General features: G+C 45.9%; 3 protein-coding genes and 3 non-coding genes across 9 annotated transcripts; 4 read left to right on the forward strand and 2 right to left on the reverse strand.

Annotated features, from left to right (window-relative positions):
- Positions 1-902: 902 nt before the first annotated feature.
- On the forward strand, positions 903-8901 carry LOC124475442 (forkhead box protein K2-like). Its single transcript, XM_047032045.1, has 9 exons — positions 903-2347; positions 3476-3670; positions 4283-4424; positions 4924-5070; positions 5254-5447; positions 6011-6207; positions 6439-6705; positions 6804-7001; positions 7130-8901. The coding sequence occupies exons 1-9, from the start codon at positions 2052-2054 to the stop codon at positions 7339-7341; spliced, it is 1848 nt and encodes a 615-aa protein (XP_046888001.1). The 5' UTR covers positions 903-2051; the 3' UTR covers positions 7342-8901.
- A 415-nt stretch (positions 8902-9316) lies between these two features.
- wdr45b (WD repeat domain 45B) lies at positions 9317-16704 on the reverse strand. 3 transcript variants are annotated; one of them, XM_047032047.1, is made up of 11 exons: positions 16550-16704; positions 15338-15412; positions 14884-14913; positions 14107-14208; positions 13914-14001; positions 13207-13301; positions 12731-12921; positions 12306-12391; positions 12050-12151; positions 11557-11678; positions 9317-11434 (listed from the first exon to the last, which is right to left on the reverse strand). In XM_047032047.1, the coding sequence occupies exons 1-11, from the start codon at positions 16614-16616 to the stop codon at positions 11328-11330; spliced, it is 1065 nt and encodes a 354-aa protein (XP_046888003.1). In that variant the 5' UTR covers positions 16617-16704; the 3' UTR covers positions 9317-11327. The 3 variants fall into 3 exon arrangements, with proteins under 3 accessions (XP_046888003.1, XP_046888002.1, XP_046888004.1); XM_047032046.1 differs by having other exon boundaries at positions 14884-14955; XM_047032048.1 differs by lacking the exon at positions 14884-14913 and having other exon boundaries at positions 16550-16631.
- A 213-nt stretch (positions 16705-16917) lies between these two features.
- Positions 16918-20154, forward strand: mrpl58 (mitochondrial ribosomal protein L58). Of its 2 annotated transcripts, none has more exons than XR_006956930.1 (6): positions 16918-17003; positions 17945-17969; positions 18104-18163; positions 18713-18795; positions 19597-19766; positions 19956-20150. XR_006956930.1 is itself a non-coding variant. In XM_047032049.1 (6 exons), the coding sequence occupies exons 1-6, from the start codon at positions 17647-17649 to the stop codon at positions 20038-20040; spliced, it is 594 nt and encodes a 197-aa protein (XP_046888005.1). In that variant the 5' UTR covers positions 17111-17646; the 3' UTR covers positions 20041-20154. The 2 variants fall into 2 exon arrangements, 1 of the variants encoding a protein (XP_046888005.1); XM_047032049.1 differs by lacking the exon at positions 16918-17003 and adding an exon at positions 17111-17817 and having other exon boundaries at positions 19956-20154.
- On the forward strand, positions 17154-17226 carry trnar-ccu. Its single transcript has one exon. It is a non-coding gene; the product is annotated as a tRNA-Arg (tRNA).
- trnaq-cug lies at positions 17395-17466 on the forward strand. The gene has a single exon. It is a non-coding gene; the product is annotated as a tRNA-Gln (tRNA).
- Positions 20155-20626: 472 nt separating the features above from the next.
- trnar-ucg lies at positions 20627-20699 on the reverse strand. The gene has a single exon. It is a non-coding gene; the product is annotated as a tRNA-Arg (tRNA).
- Positions 20700-22552: the final 1853 nt, after the last annotated feature.

Here is a 22552-nt window from a genome sequence, read left to right on the forward strand (position 1 = left end):
TATTAATCATTGTACTCCACTTAGGTTAGAATAGGTTATAGGGTTGAAACAGGTTTTTTTGTGCATTAGGGTTAGTATAGCGTACTATTTATTGTTATCTGTAATTTAGGAAGTTTTAGTGTTAGGGTTAGTATAGTCGTTTATTTATTTCTATCTGTATATTTAGGAAGTTTCACTTATCTAAACTCAGCATAGATGTAAATCTGTTCCGTGTACTTATGTTATGCCAGGTGCTTGCGTTGTCTTGTCTTAAGAATTTCAGTGCCCAGTCTAACCTTGTGTTGTTCTGTGCACCTGACAAATAAAAGACTTGAACTTGTATGTGAACGTTGTCACTGTTGATTTGTTTTATGAACACTAGATGGCAGTGTAGGGCAGAAATTCGATAATCACACCGTCGGTCCTTGAGTTTCTTCTTAGCAAATTTGATCGGGTTTACAGTAAAACGGCTCTGTCTGAAAGAGCCAGGGAGGGTTCAATGAGACTGTTAAAGGATAGGCCTTTCCAGTTGATATGTAAAATCTGAAGTCCATATAAATGCAATCACTGTCACCGTAACGTTTTTGTAATTGCCGGTGGTAAGGGACGCCGGTATTTTATTACAGAACCGTAAAGCTACATGAGTCAGTGGGTCAATTATTATTCCATCCATGTCTGACTCAGTGCTCCCTTTTCTCTTCTCTCTTCACCGTCTCTTCAACTCTGCTCGCCCTTCTTCCCACAAACACTAGTCAGTAGTTAATAACTTCAAATGCAGTTTGTTGTATAGCCACTCAGGCGTACATGTTGTTAACTATTACACCTTCTAAAGGTCACTCTTACAAATTGTCATAATTGATTAATTGCATACACAAAAATGGCGATGTGTTTACACTTAAATATATCATTAAGATACAAATGTGTTCTTATTTGCACTTTTCTGTTTGCAACATTTGAGAGCGAGGACATGCCTTGAACATCACTATCTACACGGTGATGTAATCGAATAAGAGCACGCTTGCATGCCACATAGAATTTCTCAATGCACCATGCTGCTTGTTACCGAATACAGATTTCAAGAGAGACGATAGGCCCTCCAAAATCATGAAGCCATTCTGGTCTACGCAATCATCTGACACACGTGCACATATTTTGCCATCCATAGACGTTTTCAAAACATAGACTCGTTTGTAAGACACGCGGCTTTCTATTTGACCTCCACAACATTCCGAACGGCCCGGGGCATTGTGGGTACTACGATTTGTAAACTAAAGGATGTCCGGTTGCATACAAATCATGGTAGTATATGGATTGGGGCTTCTGCAGGGTGTGGACAATGAGACCGTCCTAAATGCCTTCCAAGTGCATTCAACTAGTAACGAGATTTACATGGGATGATGACCTGCCTGGTTGGCCTGTTAAACTCCGATGACTTAGTGGTTTAATGTGACTGTGCTGACAGACTAGTCTTATTATGAAAAAACGCAACGTGCAACTCCCCTTTTTTAATACATCCCATGTAGGCCTACATGTCAACCTTGGGGTATTTAATGTGAAATATGCCTGGAAACGTAACTGGCCATGTCGAGCAGATCGTTTTTATTCAAGACAGGGTCCAATGACCGCATTGATGCACAAAAGTCCTCTCCCTGTCTTCTTGGCTGCAATCGCCGTATTTTACAACTAGCCATCGACCTGCGTGTCGGACTGCAGCGCAACCAACCACACTTTTCTACGGGCTATTTATACTGTAGTAGTCGGTGGTAAACACGCCTCATATGCCTACTCATTATTCGTGCTAGTTGGTGCAATAAACTGCCTGTCAAGCTACTTCCGCCCATTTGGACGCCTTTGGTTGGCTGGTGTCCTTTCTCTTTCTCTCTATCGCGGCGGTGGGTCGGATCCGCTGTGTCCCCGGTCTGGCACGTTCCTAACCAAATTCTTCTCGGTTTAAATTTGGATTCCCCTTTACGAAACCTTAAATTTGCAGCCCCCTTCAAAATTAAAAGCCAATTCACCTAAATTTGCGCCTGTTCTCCCCACAAACAGCTCTAAATTAGAACCACTATAAGATGGCGGTGATAAGCGGGATGTCGGGGTCGGCTGTTGCCCGGCTTGAGGGCCGAGAATTCGAATACCTTATGAAGAAGAGGTCGGTGACCATCGGACGGAACTCTTCGCAGGGCTCAGTAGATGTCAGCATGGGCCATTCCAGTTTTATCTCTCGCCGACACCTAGAAATTTTCACCGCAGGCGAAGACGGCACCGGTAGTGGGGACTTCTATCTTCGATGCCTCGGAAAAAACGGGGTGTTTGTGGACGGAGTGTTTCAAAGAAGAGGTGCTCCACCGCTGCAGCTCCCACGAATGTAAGAATAACATTAATTTGTTTATGTTTTTAATGTATTGCTGTAATTGCTAACCAAAATGTGCATATATTCAGATCTACCCTTTGTTATTGTTGTGTTCCCGTGCCGCACGTGTTGTGACAAGTAACGCCAAACGCTAGTCTCCAGATACCCACTTGGCCAAGTACTAAAAGCGTGATCCTTCTTCACAGCAAGCACAACCGGCAAGCTATCTACAACATATAATATATGTATATTTACCTTTTATTCCTTTTAAAGTAACCAACACATTTTTGTTTGTAATTAGTTAGCTTGCTGGGAACTACGTTATACATTGTGCCATTGGCTCAATGTTGGTTTGGGTTCATGTGTTGCAATGTTTACCTATGAGGAAACATGGTAGGTTCAAATGTCTTCGTATGCGTTCCTTTGGAACATAGGAAGCTAACAATACGGATTTACTGCCGCCTAATAACCTCGTTTTCTCATGCAGCTATGGTATACTCCTCCTCACATTCCAGCGACGGAATGTCCCGATTGCACCTAAATTTGACAAAATTTCACACGTACGTTGGTTGTGATGATGGGGCAGACGAGCACTTGATTGTGCGATATGCTTGTGCGAACACTGCGGACCACAATTGGGCATGGCAGCAAATTCAATTTAGACCTGGAATGGCCCTGGTCAGCCATCAGAAACCTTATGGCTCCAAATATACACGCTTGATAATGTAAGAAACGTTAGACCCAGCCTGTTACGTAAGAGTCATGATGGACATCCATATTTAAACCTTGTACACCCTTACCCTGCCCCCATAAACCAGCATTGCTGTACAACTTCCTTATCCGTGTGCCGTCTGCTTGTCTAAACTCGTATAAACACACACCTAAACACTAACTAGACGATGCAGTCAGTATCGGTCAGTGATCCTCCGTGTACAACCAGACAGTGGTTTGAGGGGGCTGGTGGTTTGCAAGAAGGCTTTGTCCAAAACATTGGACCGACCCACTTTGTTGGAAATCCAGTATTACTTGCGAGGTCAACCTGACAACATCTTTTGTTATTTCTTTTCGTTTAAAAAAGAAAAGAAAAAAAGCATTCTCATGTTCTTGGTTTTGCCTCCCCTCCTCTCTCTCTCTGTCTCCCAGGTGCTGTTTCCGCTTCCCCAGCACAAACATAAAGATCACGTTCACCGCTCTGTCCAGTGACAAGAAGGAGGGCAGGAACGTGCCGGAATCGCCGGTCAAGCCCGTCCAGCCCCAGATATCGCCGCTGACTATCAACATTCCAGACAACATCGCCCATCTCATGAGCCCCCTGCCTTCCCCCACAGGGACTATCAGGTGGGGTGTGTGTGTGTGTGTGTGTTGAGGGGAGGTAGAATATATTCCATGAAGACGTCAGAACTGAGACCAACTGATCTATTTTGATATCCTCTGTTCATGTCACAAGAACCTAGTTGAAGAGCTATAACGGTTTTACTCGAAGCCCTCTATCTTTGCATCACAGATGCTCTGCGATTGTCTGACTTAAACAGATTAGATGTCGTCATTGCACATTTGGTATTCAGTTCGGTGTGCGATCTTCATCGATCTGGACCAGAGGACCAACCCTGGTCCTCATGGACCCCCTGTCCTGCATGTTTTAGATGTTTCCCTGCTCCAACACACCTGATTCGAATGAATGGGTCGTTATCTAGCTCAGCAGAAGCCTGGTAATGACCATTCATTTGAATCAGGTGTGTTGGAGCAGGAGAACATCTCGAACATGCCGGGCAGGGGGTCACTGAGCACCAGTGAGAACTACTGATCTAGACTCTACATCCTCCACGGTACACCCAATACCCCGACCACCTTTTGGGATTGTAGAGTTTTCGCCCCAATCACCGCGATGTACTTCCTCGCAAATCTCTCCCCCGACCCTTTAGTCTAACACGTGATCGGTCTGTCCCTCAGCGCGGCCAACTCGTGTCCATCGAGTCCCAGGGGGGCGGGGCTTTCCAGCTACAGGATGGGCCGCGTGCTGACCTCTGACCTCATAGGGGACAACTCCCAGTCAGAGAACGACAAGGATGCCTCGGGAGGGGACAGCCCCAAGGTGAGCACCCCTGACCTCTGACCCTCAACCTGGGATTGGTGTGTGTGTGGGGGGGGGGGGGGGGGGGGGGGGGTGTGCCTGAATGTGTGTGTCCTTGTGTGTCCATGTGCTTGTGTGTTTATCAATGTGTGGGCTGCGTGCGTATTCAAGTGTTTGTATGGGTTTGGGTTTGGGGGGAGACTAGAGGGGCGTATCACACGTGGTGAATGCTCGGTAACTCATTGAAGTCCAGAAGTTACTCAACACTCGTGAACTCAGACTTTGGATTGAACAAACTGTGAAGTGACCTCGAGCATGGTGTGTGTGTGCTGGGGAGAGCGTGTGTGTGTGTGTGTGTGTGGGTGTGTGTGTGTGTGTGTGTGGGTGTGTGTGCGTGCACGCTGGGGGGAGAGGGATGTTTGTCCTTGCCCGTTAACAAAAACATTTTTAGTCGTCGTTCTAAGTTCCATCCTCTATTGTGACATCACATCCTCTGTTCTTCCTCTTGCCGCGTTCGCAGGACGACTCGAAACCCCCCTACTCGTACGCCCAGCTGATAGTCCAGGCCATCACCATGGCGCCCGACAAGCAGCTCACGCTCAACGGAATCTACACCCACATCACCAAGAACTACCCCTACTACAGGACAGCAGACAAGGGCTGGCAGGTCAGCGTCTCCTCGCCTCTGCTGGGTCCTATCCATCTGTGACCTCAGTCAATTGACATATGCAATGCCTTGGAATCTCTGTCAATAAGCGCCTGTTCTTTCATCTTAGGTTCTAGATCCTATAAATGTGTGTGTGTGTTCTGAGAACACCGGCCCCTCACCCTCTGACTGTGGTCGTTCCAGAACTCGATCCGGCACAACTTGTCCCTGAACCGCTACTTCATCAAGGTGGCGCGTTCCCAGGAGGAGCCTGGGAAAGGGAGTTTCTGGAGGATCGACCCGTCGTCCGAGGGCAAGCTGATAGAGCAGGCCTTCAGGAAGCGAAGGCCCAGGGGCGTGCCTTGCTTCCGGACCCCGCTGGGACCCCTGTCCTCCAGGTACAAGCCCCCAACTCAGCCCCTCTCTCCTCCAGGTACCATCTCCCAACCCAACCGCCCTCCGCCAGGTACAAACCCCCAACCCCTCTTTCACATAACAGTAACCGGTGCAGAATTGTGGAGGATAGAAAGGTTATTAGGTGAGACACTCGTTGTCAATACGATGCAAAATCTGTAGTAAACCACTACTGCCCCCTAGTGGACTGGGCTTGGTACTGTCTGAAATGGCACATGATAAATATTTACTCATTTAGCAGACGCTCTTATCCAGAGCGATTTACAGTAAGTAAAGGGACATTCCCCCCCGTGGCAGGTAGGGTAAAGTGTCTTGCCCAAGGACACAACGTCATTTGACCCGACCTCGAATTGAACCGGCAACCTCCCGATTAATAGCCCGATTCCCTAACCGCTTTAAGGTTATATTGTTCCCGATCAAACACACACCCACACAACCAAACTTGCCATCTAACTATCTATGAAGTCATATATCTACAGTATGTCTTCACCCATCCCATTCTAAAACCCTGCGTGTTCTCTCCCTGTCCCTCCCTCCCTCTCAACAGGAGCGCCCCCGCCTCCCCCAACCACTCGGGGGTGCTGTCGGCCCACTCCAGCGGGGTCCAGACCCCCGACAGCCTGTCCCGAGAGGGCTCCCCCGTCCCCATGGAGCCCGAGGCCAGCCCGGCCCCCACGCCGCCCGCCGCGCTCCAGCCCAAACTGGCCGTCATCCAGGAGGCCCGCTTCGCTCACAGTGCCCCCGGTGAGCTGAACAGATACAGGCAGACGGACACAAGAGACACACGACTATTCGACGTGCAGACTTTGTGAAAAATCGAATACATTTGTTCTATTTAATGTGATGGTTAAATGTTAATAGTTTGACAGTGTCCACACAGTACGTTTTGAGCTTGCTCAACTTTATCACCCGCTGTGTTATCACTAGAGGCAACAATCCTGATTCCGGCTTGACCTTTCACCCTGTCTCTGATAGGCTCCCCCCTGAACAGCCAACCGGTGCTGATCGCCGTGCAGCGTCAGATGCCCCAGACCACCATGAAGCCTGTGACCTTCGCCATGGCGACCACCGCCATGGTAACCACTGCCGTCAACTCCGCCCCCGTCATGCAGACGGTGCACGTCCTCCACCAGATCCCGGCTGTCACCATGGCAACAGTGACCACGGGGCAACAGGCCTCCGTTGCCACGGTGAAGACGGAACCTCACGAGAACGGGGGCGTGGACCACCAGGAGGTCAAGGGTGAGAGCTGGGATTTCACTTGCGGCGTCACTGCCCACATTGTTTACCAAGCACAACTTGGTGTTAACGTGTGTGTGTTTTGTGTTCCCTGCTCACAGTTAAAGTGGAGCCAGTCCCAGCTATCACCACGCCCTCCATGGGCGGGGCTAGTCGCATCATCCAGACGTCTCAGGCCACGCCCCTAACAACGGTGACCCTCGTGCAGCAGGCCCCCCTCGGCCAGCACCAGCTGCCCGTCAAGACCATCACACAGAACGGAACGCACCTGCTGCCCCTCAGCACCGCCGCCAGCACAGGTGAGACGCACCGCATAGTCCACAAAGAACGACGTCAACAAGGTGTGCGTAAGCCTTTGTACAATACTGTGTATACAGCATATAACTATAGCTGTGACCCTGTGTGCCCCCCCCCCCCCTCCCCTCAGCGGTGGCGAGCTCCCTGCACCTGCTGGCCACCCACGCCTCGGCCTCCGCCTCGCTCCCCACCAAGAGGCAGAACGGAGACCAGCAGGAGCTCCCTGAGCCCAAGAGGATCAAGCTTGTGGGGGAGGGGGCCGGCGGGGGCCCCGCTGTCGTCAACAACAACAACAACACAGGGAGGGAGGGAGAGGTCGCGCTCAGTCAGCAGGACAACTAGGGCGGTCTCCACAGCCTGACCTCTGACCCCCCCCCCCTGCTCCTCTGTACCGAGAGCCAGATCAATCCATAATTCCGCCCCGACCCCCCCCCCCCCACCTCTGCCACCCCCCCCTCCCCCGACACGGTCACAGTCTCCTCCAAGGTGCCAAATGGAGGAGAGCTCGAGGGAGGGCAGAACGCGTGAACGCCCCCCGGGGGAGGAGAGAGAGAGAGAGGGGGGGGGGGGGGACGCGCGATGCAAGAACTAAAGACCAAAACGAGAAGCAAAAAAAAACGGACGGTCGACGAAACAGGAAAAAGCGCTTATGACCGTCAACCCCGACTGGAGACTGGAACGCAGAAGCCGACAAGCACAGGGAAGCCTTTCGCAGAAGTAACATCATCAAGAAACGAAACAATACAGACAAAAAAAAGTGACTGATGAAACGTGCCCGTTGGAGATCGACCCCCCCCCCCCCCCCCCCCCCCAAGATGAACGCCCCCCAGTTTTGCCAAGCTTTCTCCCAGCTTCTCTCCACCACCCCAGTGCATGCTGGGATGGTGGAGAGGAGCCCCTGCTTATTGGACAGCTCCTCTGTCCGTTTTTACTCTGGACCTGCCCCCCCCCCTCCTTGAAAGAGAAGGAACCAGTGGTGTCTTGGCAGCATGACAGAAAAGCGCTTAGTGTGATATGGATGGACGGAAAGAGAAAGAGAGAGAGAGAAAACAAACTAGTGTGAAAACAGTAGTGTCATCCTTCAAAGGGAAGTGTGTGTGTGTGTGTTCATTCATTCCCTGAATCTGGCAGCTAGCCTCCTAATACAGTTGTGAGTAGATATGCAGTATTCTGCTGTGTGTATCTTGGACCTTATTTTGAGTGTTTCTCTATTTCCCAAGGCAAAGACATCTAATAATAACTAAGAAAAACTAAAAATGCTATAAGTGGGGTCACAAACATTCAACGTCACCTGATATTTTGGAATCTTCTTATTTTGTACGTGGACTCATTGTTCATTGAAATGAATGTAGTCTTTTTTTCCCTGAAGAAAACACTATCTATGGAGTGGATTTTTTTGTTGTTTTGTTTCTGTTCAGTCAGCCAAGAGACATTTCTTTATCACTGTAAATCTGCAGATTTGTCATATTTTAACAAATATCCTATGAGATAAAAAGTATATTTCCATGCGTATTTGACCATATGCTTCATCAAGCCTGCATGCTACCAATTTAGAGACATTTTACATGAACAGATAACTGGATATGAAACTGAAGAAAAATTAGACTGAATCTATGCTATATGATTCGGGACAGTGCTGCACTTAATCTATTCACTTATCATTTATCTTTCCCTTCTATGTTTTCCTTGTCATTATTGGGTGTGTTTGTTCACTTTTGTGTTGGAAGTTGGCAGTGTCCTTGCTTGTTTATTTGATTCTGTTCAGGCTACTAAGAAGTCTATTCAGATAGTATTATATGTTCACAAGGAAAAACAAGTGATAGATTGTTTGTTCTGCTTCAGTGGGTAAATGCTTTTATTTTTCTTTTTTTTTTCTTTTTTATAAATTAATTTAAAACATCATTTTTTTTTGTCCTGTGGTCCTTATGGGGTTTGTATTGTTTAAACTTAAACACACACACACACACACGTAAGTTGGGTGTTTCCTACCCAGTGCCAGTTTACAACTTGGTAGTCATCATAAAACCCTGGCCAGCAAGTGGCCGTGACAACGGCCAGACTAGAGTAGTCAACGGCAGAAAAGATGATATGTAAGTAAACTGTAGGTCAGTTGTCCTACAGTAGTCCATACAGCTCCAGTGTAAACCATTGCCTTCCAGTAACATACACATGATCAGGACAGCAGTTGAACCGTTTCAGGAAGTTCACACCAGATGTGAGGGCTGCTTCCTGTCTGAACACTGACGTCTTCCTTGACTGTTCTCGTGTAGATGGAAAACAGGGCACCGAAATAAGACAAAGGTTTTGTGACGTTTTATTCACAAATGATGTATTTTACAATCATTTTTACATTACTGTGTCGCCATGGCAGCGTAGTGTTTGAGTATGTTTCATCCCGATTAGAATTGTGGGGTTTCAAAGTGCACCACACACACATTTACAATCAGAGCTGAGTAAAAAAAAATATGCTGATGACATCTCCAATGAACACCCAACTGAAAGATTTAAGTACAAAGTAGAGATAAACAAGAGCAAAAAAGTGACGGGCGTAAGTAGAGGGATCACAGCAGCCTGGACAGCCACTGGTTTCGACACACAATCTGTTTGACTGCAGACATTTTCCCTCAGTGTGACTGGTTCCTGTGAGGCACCCTGCTAGCTTCCTGTTCTCTGTCCAGCTCTCTCCAGGGCCTGCCAGACACCAGTTTTCTAACAAGGGCCGGGTTTCCCAGATTCGTTAAGAATCCCTTAACGCCAAAAGCTTCTTAGGAACGTTCTAGGAACGCTCTTAAGAAGCTCTTAGCGTTAAGAGCTTCTTAACGAATCTGGCAAATCCAGCCAAGATCAGTTAGCCTCTCAGTCAGACACCTGACCACATCTACATGAGGCCCACCACCTGACCAGGTGTGTCGTCATCAAGAGGGAGCAGTTGTCATCCGTGCTGGACTCGCCGGTGAACTACAGCGCTGAAAAGACTACATCATCCAGCAACACCTCACACCCAGCAGGGAGTTAAGACAGGAAGAGATGACGTCACTGTTCAAACAAACATGGGAGAGACTGGACTTTGATTTAATCAAGTTATGATGATGTATTCCAATGGTTAAACGGTGACAGACCATATTTTGTTCGTGGACGTTAATATACATGTTTCAATCCTCGTCTCAGAAAACAAAATCAGTGCTTCCATTTGGTTCCGTCTGTTTCCTTCGGGGAGTCCACGAGCAGGTACAAATACGTAGAATAAGTTACCGCCTAAGCCCCCTCCATCTCTCTTGGGGAAAATAAATCTTATTGCACAAATACACAGGGTGGGGTGAGGGGGGCAGAAACATGAATATGGAACGAAAAACCAACATTTTTAACCATTTTGACAATTTGTTCCCCCTTGTCTACTCTATACAGTCTATGGAGGTGACATCTGCCGTATCGAGTGTGCACACAGTGAATATAAGATCAAACTAACGCTACTAAGACGGCCTTCGCAAAGCAAGAGCACAGACGGATACTTCTGGAAAACTAGTTGGAACAGGCCCCCCACATTCATCCCGCGTCCTTACACGAGCCAGGAACAGGCCAAGTAATACTGAACTGCAGAAAGCCAAAATACTTGTCTCCATCTGTTTATCAAAGTCCACTGGCCACTTCCTGCATCCTGCTTTGCAATATTACCACAGAAGTGACTTGTATATTACATATACACATATATATATATATACAAACACACACACACGTGAGTATATACACACGCACACTCCACTTTTGATTCAGTTGGCAGGCACTCCCTACTTTTAGGTTAGGTGGTGTTAGTCAAGAATAGTTTCTCTTCAGTTACCCATCAGGATCACCACTACTCATTTCTTTTCAATAACCATGGTATTCCAGCGTAAAATTCCCACGGAAGACATCATTAAAAAGAATACCTTTGTCCTTTCCAAAAAATAGTTTTCCTCTTTTAATTATTTTTTTTTTTTTTCTTCTTCCCGTTTGTAGCTTGGTTACAGAAGCCTGGGGGAGGGGGGGGGGCTCAAATAAGAGTCAGTTCTCCTGTGTCTGTCCTCTTGGTGGTCCTAGGACAGTCTGACCAGCTCAGAGCCGGGGAGACAACCCGTCCCACCTCTCCGAGTGTCTCTTTCCTCCCTCAACCCTCCCCCCCTGTCCCTGTTGCCGTGGTTTCCAGGCTGTGTCCATGTCCCTGACGCTCCCCTGCAGAGTCTGTCAGCACCGAGAGGGGAGGAGCACAGAAACAGCCCTCCTCCTCCTCCACCGCCGCCGCCTCCTCTAAACTAACCAGCCTGCACACGAGTCCGCCTGCAGGAGGTCGAAGGTCAGATCTTGTCGTCGGTCATCTCCAGGAACTGGGCGTACACGTCGCGGGAACACTCCCCCTTCTGGTTGAACAGGAACTTGTAGTAGCTGCCGTCAGCACAGATGGCTGGGAGGGGGGAGGTGGAGGGAGGGAGGAGAGGAAGTCAAACCATTGGTTGCATGTCTGATGTTGGCTATAACCTAAAACACAGTACAGACGTCCACGGACGCGAGCGCACGCACACGCACCTATGACGGCGTTGGGTTCGGTTCCAAAGGCACAGACGCAGGGCGACCCTGAAGGGACCTGGAACTTGGAGAAGCTCCACTTGGAGCTGAAGTATTTAGGCAGGAAGCTGGCGGAGGCCAGGCTGTAGGGACAGGAACACAACCAGGATCAAACGACCAGACTCAAACAACAAGGCTCAAAACAACCAGGCTCAAAACAACCAGAGAGAGAGAGAGAGACAGAGACAGAGAGAGAGAGAGAGAGAGAGAGAGAGAGAGAGAGAGAGAGAGAGAGAGAGAGAGACAGTGAGAGAGAGAGAGACAGAGAGAGAGAGAGAGAGAGAGAGAGAGAGAGAGAGAGAGAAAGAGAGACAGAGAAAGAGAGACAGAGAGAGAGAGAGGTTGAAGACACGTAGGAAATGTATGGAAAATCGAATAGAGTATACAATGTATGCGTGTCGTGTACGGCTTTTCCCCGTGTCAACTGTTGTTGTGTTCAAGAGCTGGGACCCACCTGGACTGCTTGTTCCTCTTGGGGTCCTCCGCAGCAAACACGTGCACCGTGCCATGGTCACTGGACACACAGATGAGGGACGCGTCCTGGTTGAAGTTGATGCTGGGAGAGGGAGGGGGAGAGAGAGAGAGAGGGGTTAGGGGTAAGGTCAAAACTGTCACTTGTTCTGAATTGGGAGAGAGTGAGAGTGAGCGAGAGTGTGTGTGAGTGAGTGAGTGAGAGTGTGTGTGTGCGCGTGCGTGGTATTTCCGCCCACCAGTAGATGTTCGCTGCCTGAGAGCCTCGTCTCAGCTCCTGGATCAGCTGACCTGCCGAGGTGTCGAATATCCTGATCAGGGTCCCCTGCACCACGACGACGACAACAACAACAACAACACGAGTCAAGAACCAATCATAGTCCGGACAACCATTCTTAACACAAAGTGGGTATAGAGAGGAATCTCCTCTCAAAAGCTGCTGATGTGAAAAAACCGAGTGCTTGTTCGGCAGGAATATATCCCGCCACTGTTTCAGTTCTCTGTCGATACATTTGATTCTGCAGAGTAGAGGAACTGCAGAGGAGATGAGTGCTAGCCAAGAGGCGCAGTATAGTAGAGGGGGTAGTGGACCAATGGAGGAACAGGGGCTGGAGCGGTACAGTGGTAGTACAGTGGAGGACGGCGTGTCCCCTAAGCCAGATACCTTCTCGGAGGCAGTGGCTATCCGGGTGCCCTGCAGGTTGAGGGCAATGCAGCACAGCGCCCCCTCGTGGGCAGGAATGTCTACCGGAGGCTTCTCCGTGTTGGCCAGGTCCACGATCTGCACGTGGCCAGAGTGAGTCCCGGGGAAGGCCAGCAGGGAGTTGTTGCTGTTGGGACAGAGCACGCACAGCCCTGGGGAGGGGGGGGGGAGCACAGGGAGGGAAGAAGTTTGTTGACTGGTTTGGTGGTTAGATGTTAGGGATGAGCTATGTGACACCCACACGTTGTTTGTTTATATTTGGAGCAGTGTGTGTGGGTGTGTGTGTGTGTAGCTTGCAGCTTTACCAGGAATATCTAGATTGCTTCTGTGGAGTGTTTGTTGGCTTACGGTGTGTGTGTGTGTGCGTGTGTGTGTGATCTGAGAGCGTGGTAAGGTATGCGAGAGCTGCTGTACAGCAGGGCTGGGTCGGGACTGACCTTTGGGGTTGTAGCAGGTCTCAAACACGTGCAGCTGATGGGGGTTGTGTGTGAAGGTGAACACTTTGATCATGGAGTCCAAAACCACCACGATCCTGAGGACAGACAATCACTCACACTTCATCTCGGCCAATAACCCCCCTACACACACACACACACACCTACACACGGCGCTGTTCATATGGACAGCACTCCTCCAATAACTAATAGACTGCACAGTGAGTGTTATTACTGCATCTAGATACCCTGGTAAGGTGTAATTCCCATATCATTACGAGGGCCATTTACTGTCATGCCGAAAGTGGCTCAGGGCAGCAGACGTATGCTAGCATTTATCCCGATAATTGAATCCAGAGGTCTATGGGGAGGGCTATTACAGCAATCATTCTATCGTCTCCAGTCAGACGCAGGGGTTTCGCAACACGTGACTTTGGCGATGGGGAAATAAGCTACAGCGGCTTGGAAACATGGCGACATCCCAAATGGGCTGTTTAGATGCCGAGGACCGAACTGGACGTGTGCAGCTTCCTGGCAGTAGGCCAGACAGCAGGAGAGAAAGAGAGACAGGGAGGGAGGGAGACAGGGAGGGAGGGAGACAGGGAGACAGAGACACAGAGAGACAGAGACAGAGACAGAGACAGAGACAGCGAGAGAGAGAGAGAGAGAGAGAGAGAGAGAGAGAGAGAGAGAGAGAGAGGTGTGGATACCTGTCTCGCCTGAGCTTCACGGCTTTGACCTCTGTCGAGAACTCGATCTCTATAACCGTCTTCTTCTTCAGGTCATCCCAGATCATGACTACAGGGGAGAGGGACAACGACAGGGTTGAAAACACGACCCAAACCCCCCCCCCCCGCACACTTCCTTTCAGTGAGACCAGTCAGGGGCTCCACATTCAAATACCTTTGTTGGGCGGATACTTGGGCTTCTTCCCTCCTCCGACCAGCGCTAGGTAGTTACACCTGAACAGCATCTCTACGTGGCCAACCCCGCCCTCCAGGAACTCTGGACGGACACAAATGACAAGCAGACACCTCATTGGCTACAGGGCTCTCGTTTTGGAAAATCTCAACAACTCAAATCTGCTGAGCCAATAAGGGCTGCCCATCAAACAATTTTCGAATTCCAGTGAATCCTGCCAACGATGCTAAATCTTCAAAGCATCAAACACATCATTACAATGCTCCACCAAATGATTTAGGGTGGTTTTCAGGGTTTGGCTCTTTCCAATTATGTAACACAGTTAATAAATGTATTTGTTATGCAGGCCTGACAGAACATAATACAAATTCCCTCCTAAATGCTAATTCGGCTCATTTCTTACGGCAACACATCAACAAACAACGAGTCTTGGCATCGCCAGCATGCACTAGGAGAGAAATCACTTCATTCATGCTGCGGTCAAGAGCTACATCAGAGCACCTGCACATGGGTCTACCGTGGACTGCACCAGGGCCAGGCCAGCTCTGACACGCTCACTGTCAATTCACTGTACAGAGCACTGTTAGCCTCACCCTTTACAGGGGGGGGGAAGGAAAAAAAGGGCGACTTTGAACCAGGTCATGTGCCGAGTCACATGTGCAGGGCTCTTTAGAGGGAATGATTAACTTCCTCTTATCTCCCGCCCCTCCTCATCCACACAGAAACCAAGAAGGATCCTCAAGCACAGGAAGGAAGTACCTTGGGTCTCGCTGCCACAATGTTGTGTTCCTGTGTGCAGCAAAATGGCCTGATTTACTGCAAACAAACTGACTAGTTTTCATACAGAGATCAAAAAAAGAAAAAAAAAGAGTCAGAGTCAAAAGCCTCTTTCCTTGACCCCTTGTGTCGCCTCTCCTGGTTTCCCACTCAGCCTGCGCTGTCTCCCGCCTTAATGTGGTTAGGAGAGGACGCAAGGAACCGAGAAAAGGACTTTTGACTCTCAGCCACAACAGAACTGAACCATAATGGCTGTACAGCAAATGATGGAAACTGCCCCTATGACTATAATGACCATTACAACGACATGGATGGGAGAACAGCACATGAGTGAATACGTCAATACATGAACACATCTTCATAGACATCTGGCGTGAGGTTTTACAGGCCTGTATTCGAGTTGCATTTCGTAATGATCTCTAATAAGTTCATTTACCTTGTTTCTCCTTCTCTTTGAGAGGGTCTGTGTTGTACACTCGGAATCCGTTCTCCATCCCACATGCAAAGCACCCTGGACAAAGAGCGCGAGACATGTTAGATAACTGTGGATCCACCTCAACACAAACAATATATAGCTATAGCCCCCTGTCCTAAGACTAACAGCTGAAACCCCCCCCCCCCGCCCCCCCCCCCCCCATCTTTTTACAGGTTACCTAACCTTTATCAGATGAAAAAGCTACTGTACACTGAGGGCCATCTGAGGTCACGTCCGTGTCTGCTAACGTTTTTTCCGTTCTCCGCTGAAATACTACACCCTCCCTGTTTCGCATCAAATAAGAAGCTGCTCGTAGTAAGATCAATCTCACACTAGGAGTAGTACAGTGTCATTGAAAAGCCAGCCGGGGTCGTATAGAAATCCCTTACCATTCCTTTGTTAGACGTCAAGAAAGCACTTGCCAACTAAACATAAAAAAACTGTCTAAGTTGAATAAGACCATTTATGATGGATCAACCGTGAATCGGTAACAAGCTTCGAAGTCACGTGCCGGACTGTATTACGTTTAAATGCATTTTATTAAAAAAAATGCTAGCTAGACTACAGTCATCTGTATTCTTATTGCTTTACTTGTTAGAAAGCACAAATACATCAAAGTTAACATAACGTTCGAAAAGAACAATGACTAGATAGCTAGCCTATCTAGCACTACCAATAAGCTGACGTTAGTCTCTACCAAACAAAAGATTAGTTAAAGAATTAAGTACTGTAGCAAACACATTAGCTAGCTAGCTGTTTAGCTAGTGGTGTGCTAGTGGGTAGGGCATTAAAACTAGCTAGCATTGACTAGCTTTAACTGTCTTGACAGCTGTCAAACTACCAGCTTGATGAAATAAAACTATGAGCTAGCTGTATGGTTGCCCTTTGAAATGCCAAATTTATTTTACGATACAGTTTGGAAGGAGAAAATAACAACCTCAAACGAGTCTCTATCTCAATTTGATCGTGAGACAGCTTGCAACATAACCTACTGATATAGCTAGCTAGCCCACTAGTGTATTGTACTACAAACAAGTAGCCCCAGTCGAGATAGCTATGGTGGGGTAGTCTACTACGGCTGTGGTCGGCCTAAAGTCGTCATTAGCTATCATCAACGACAGCAAGTCAAATACTGTTTCCTTTGAAAAACAGACGCAAAAAGTAATTTCTCACCATGGTCCTGGTTAAATCCAGCATAAAGAAGTCCGTTCCCGTGTGGGTTGGATGGTAGTAAATTCATTATTTTGCCGATGAGTTGACTCGAATGTTAGCTGAATCCAACAGAATGTTAGCTGCTTGCTACTAGTAGCGAGCTAGCTATCCTTCTACCCAGGAAAACAACTCCGGCGGTGTGTCTGTCTGGGAGGTGGTGCCATATCAGGACGCTCAGGAGCTTGTCGAATGATCGATGTTGTCAACCCTGGACAGCAACGTATTAAATCTCACCTGACTTGTACAAATGTACCCTCACAAGTCATAACTTGTAAAATGTTTATTTTTGTATTTAATTTTAAGCACTAGGATACTTTTTTTTGTGGATTCCAGTCCTTGGCTACAGGAAGGCACACTCATTTGCGCAGGCTACGTGGCGTTTGCATTCTGTGGCAGTACTTCTCATCGTCTGACAGTGAGTTTAATTCCAGTTGTTCAAGTTAGTCAAAATTAACATGTTATAATGAACTTCTATACATATATAAATCATGTTTAATATAAACGCTGTCACACGACGTATTGTATTCAAATGATATAAAGGGTTAAATTTTTTCTCATGTATCAAGCCCCAGTGGCCTAATGGATAAGGCACTGGCCTCCTAAGCCAGGGATTGTGGGTTCGAGTCCCATCTGGGGTGAAATTGTTTTTGTTTTGTTTGAATGTGTCAAGATTACAACTGTTTTATGACGTGATCTACAACGAATGTTTGAACTTTCTTCCGTTGACTTACTCCAACCCTTTGTGTATACGATAGAAAATACAAGGAAACTATAGTAATAGAGTTAATTTACCGATAATACATATCGGTTCTATGGTGTAATGGTTAGCACTCTGGACTCTGAATCCAGCGATCCGAGTTCAAATCTCGGTAGGACCTGACTTTTGTCTAACATTCTTTCGGTTTTCACAACATTTAACATTGTGGTTTTTCAAATTCTTTACATTACATTTACAATACGTTTTACATTTCCTTTGTCGCTTTCTGTTCAGATGTGTTGAAACCTTTTCGTCAACATCCTAGCAGAAGTTAAATCCAATAGACATAGACAGATCCAATATGGCGGCTCGCATACAGTGCTATTACTCCCTGCTTAAATGTTGTGTGATATCTCAAATATTCACACCACGTGAAAGATTTACAACTATTGTCAAAGGAAATAGCAACATTATAAGTCACTGCGTTCGTCAATGTCTTGGTTATGGAAGCAAAGCAGGGGATAATACACAGGTTAGTAGCCTAGATCTCAGCCTACGCATGGTAGACACAAATTAGCAGAACACCCAAGTATTACACATAAACCTCTCCACATAATTAAACTGTATACATTAATTGAATGTCGCCTCTATTTGTGCAGGATGGTCATATTATCATTCCAGTGGGTAAGCAAGCTATTTATTATATAGGTTACCATGTTGATTTGAATAACTGCACCACAGAGAATAAACAGTTGGATCTCAATGTCGAACTTGACCATGTTTGTGGATGAACAGCTGTGTATCCTTTCTGAAAACAGATCGTCTCAAAATATCATACAGCCGAAGCAGCGGTGCTGGCGGTCAGCACGTTAACAAAGGTGACGTCAAAATACCTAAACATATTCAACGATCATAATTATCTGCCCGGTAAATGATTCCAGAGTTAGCACTTCTGTTTGCTAATTTTTAATAATCAGGGCTCTTCACGAATTCGGCATTTATAACGTTTCTCACGCTGAGAAGTAGGGACCGCTCAATGGACGAAGCGCAAGCATAGGCTACTGATGATAGATGTCTGCCGAGATGATAGTTGTCTCGAGTTATACCAAAGAGTAGGCCAATAAAAGCACTCTTTGGTTATACAGAGTTAAATGCCAATCAGAAAACATAACGTTTTTTACCCAAATGTTGACACGTATGTTAATCTCACGCCAAACTTTTGAAAAACTTTGAGAGCCTGATGTAATAGTTAGAAACACGATATAATTACATTAACATTGAAACATTTAGCCTAATTCATTATCCAAAGTGACTTTAAAAAAAAGTAAGTGCAGCAGATAAACAAAGACTAGAAGTACTATTTTAACAGCATTGACAGAACCAAACAGAATGGTCATCTTTTGACTGATTGTCTTGTCTGTTCACAGTGAGCACCAAAGCAGAGGTCCGCTTCCACATATACACAGCAGACTGGATCCCAGATGATGTGAAACAAAATATTTTATTGAAGGTCAGACTCACTACTGCATTCTTAAGTTCTATACACCTTTAATATTCGTGTTTAATTCAAGGTCCTGATAGTTCAAATTACACCAGTGCTTTGTGTAGGGGAAAATAAATGATACAATTTCTTGCTTGCTGCTGTATGGGTTTAATATTGGACAAACAACCAAAACGAAATCCCCTATGTTTGAAGGAAGATGAAACTGAATCCCAGTATTAACATTAACCAAATTATGTCAATAACAATGGAATTACATGTATTTGAATCAACAAATCAGGGCAAGAAAGGTCAATGTCATGTTAAATTAAATATACATCTAATCGCATTGAAAATTAATTAAATCAATTTTTGAGGCAATCGTGTTACAAAATGAAAGTCATCTCTTACCTACGCTACCATGATTATTGTAAATCAGAGAGAAAGCAAGATGTGAGGAAGGAGAAGAAGTAGGACAAGCCAGAGCTGAGGAGAAGGCCTCAGGAGATGAATAATCCACAGAACAATGCTTCACAATTCCCTTTATACACAGAACAACCAATCAGACCACATCTTGACCCTTACTTTTCAACACATGACTAGCAATGCGACAGTAAGTTACACAATGAGGTGTGAGACCCATCAAGAGATTCCGTCCAGCAACTCCAGATTTGAGCATATAATGTGAAACCCAGCCTTACACTGCTTCCCCTTTCTTTAGACCAGATATCTGATGAAATATTTTATATCTGTGCGTTAAGATTAATTTATAATCTTAATAACAATTAAATCAAACATTCACCTATGCCAACATCCCCCTTCTCATCACAGAACAAGAACCGCATCAACAAGGCAGGGGAGTTGCTGGTGACGTCAGAGCTTACCAGGAGCCAGCATCGTAACCTTGGAGACTGCATACAGAAGATCTCTGACATCATAATTGAGGCAAGCGAGAAACCACATGAGCCCTCGGACGAGGACATAGCCCTCAGAGCATCCAGGTTGGTATGATGGGTGACAGGTCCAATCCTGTTTTGTCCAATCCTGTTCTGTGTAGCCGTTCCACCTTTTATAGGTCTTTTTGATGTCCATTCAGGTCAAATCAAATACTGGGTAGCTGTCCCAGAGTCTCTCTTTCCCTTCGTCATGGATCTGTAGGTTTAAAGGCAGACTTTGTTTTTTTCATCCAGGTTGGAAAGAAGAAACCAGGAAAGGCTTAAAGAAAAAAAGTTCAATTCAGCAAACAAGCAGTCAAGAAGAGTGGATTTTGACTGAAGAATGGTCATCTGTCACCTATTGCACATATTTTTTCAGATATTAGGGGGACATAATTTGTATATATTGTGTTTAAGAAATAAAAAGATGTAAAGAATATATGTATTCTTTAAAGTTGTACTGTATTGATTGATAACCAAAATAATTAATGTATCAACAAGAAACGTATACATTTTACAGAACATAGTACAATCGAGATTCTTTGTTTGGTGTATATAATGATAAATACAACGACGCATGAGTTGCGCAGGAATCGAAGAACAAAATAGCAGAGGATGGTTTCGATCCATCGACCTCTGGGTTATGGGCCCAGCACGCTTCCGCTGCGCCACTCTGCTTCTGTTTTACTATATGCCAAAGTATGTTTATAATTCAGTAATTATGATACTAATGATACAGAAATGATACAGAAATGTTTACGTAGATGTACACTCTGTATATGGAGCGACGATAATCTACCTGAAAGGTATTTATATCTGTCCAAATAAATCAAGAAACACTTTGTATTTCCCCCCCGAAATAATCATACTAGCTGGCACCTCTGCCTGTTTGTGTGACAAAGCATTGAAAACAGAAAAGCAAAAATCGACCACGAAGGGACTCGAACCCTCAATCTTCTGATCCGAAGTCAGACGCCTTATCCATTAGGCCACGCGGTCGCAATGAATACCGCTTCCAATCCAGAGTATATAAAGAGTACCTGCAGATAGATAGATTAATTTATTGGTAAATTGTTCAGTCTCAAATAACCATTGCTTTTCATTATTAAATATATATGACTATTCTTCAGCTCATTATTCAGCCAAACTACAGCGAGCCTTCTGTCCGCTGTGTATAGTTACTTTATAACCTGAACACTGTCAGTGCTATAGGAGAGCTATGTGTGTCACGACGTGAGGTGGGGTTGGACCCAAATGCAGGGGAGTACCGAGGCATAGCGAGGAACACAGGTTTAATTCTCAAAACGGGAAACAGACAGGGTACACGCAGTGACAAAGGGTAATGCTAAGACAAAGACTGGACACAAAGCATGAACCTAAATACACAGAAACAAACAAGACACAGGTGAACACAATGAAACTAACGACAACTGAACGAGACAGGTGACGACAATGACAGGGAAACACTTGGGCAGGGCAAAACCAAAAACAATAGGGGGGCACGGCTGTGGCCGTGACTATGTGTGGCGAATGTTGGTCTAGCTTTCTTTCCAGCTGGCTATTTAGAAATGATATTATTAACTATTTCGAGCTGTCTTATAACAGCTTTCGCTCCATTGTCACCATAATTACTTAAGACCCTACTTAAGCGAGATGGGATTGTATTTGAGTGGTCTTTGCTAGGCTATCACAGCCACAGGAATATCCACTAGCTAGCTCACTAAATAGTAGATCTAATCCTTGCCCGTGGCTAAATTTATTATAGGCCCTACTGCCCAAACGTTATCAAGTTTTATAGTGCAACATATGATGTAGGCTATATGCGGCTATAAATGGTTTACTAACACTAAAATACCCTACATGTAAGAAACCAGGCAAAAATACTTTTCATTATTTTGTTGCTTTAATAAGCACATATATAGCTCATCATAGGAGTTAGTCATAAAGATAAAGATGTCAAGTCAACACAAGAATGATTCTAATTCACTGATGAGATCGTGTCTTATGACAAAACACAATGCTAAAGACTAGCTAAGAATACAATTTGAAACTTTATGATATAATGTATAAAAGAAGAAATAAATACAACCAACATGTATTGGTTCTAATGATATGTTAATGAAACACTTACATAGGCACCAAAGCAGATTATAACAATGTTCACAGACATAGATGAATAAATAGACAGAGTAAGACGAAGTTAAAATTACCCAATAATAAATATGCAAGAGTAGCCTGGCGGGCACATACATTTTCAAGTGCAAGAGGTAAGAAAGTACAGTTCCCTAATGAACCCTAGATTGAAGAAAAAAAAGGCCCAATTTCGGAGTAATTTCCTCAGGCTTCATGACCGTAGCATACAAAATATCCTAATGGACACAGTGTTTTCACACACGCCATCCTGCTGCGATGATCCCCAGAATTTTCTGCCCTGCACTATCTTTGATTAACGAAACAGAACTCGACCACAGACTGGACGTGAAGCCTACGTCACACAACACCTCTCCAGGACCTACTGAGAAAACGTTAGCGGATAGCCTAGTTTCTCAAAGCACATCCAGTGTTCATTTAACGACCAGGAGATATCATTGTAGTCGATTCGTTGAACGTTTGAATATTTTAGGTCCACGCAAAAGATGGACCAATATAAACACTCCTGGTGTAAAATTAACACTTAGAGATGTGCTTTCCTGCCTAGATCCTTTTCACCCGGAAACTTCTAATTGACCCTGAGATGAAAAAAATAAAAAAACGAAATAAGATCCTCATTAGAAAATCCACCGACATGGCACTAGTAACACCCACACCGCAGCTTCACTCATAATTCATCGTTCACAATTCTGCCCTGCCCA

This window comes from Hypomesus transpacificus, chromosome 13, assembly GCF_021917145.1.
Source record: "Hypomesus transpacificus isolate Combined female chromosome 13, fHypTra1, whole genome shotgun sequence".
Taxonomy (NCBI): domain Eukaryota; kingdom Metazoa; phylum Chordata; class Actinopteri; order Osmeriformes; family Osmeridae; genus Hypomesus; species Hypomesus transpacificus.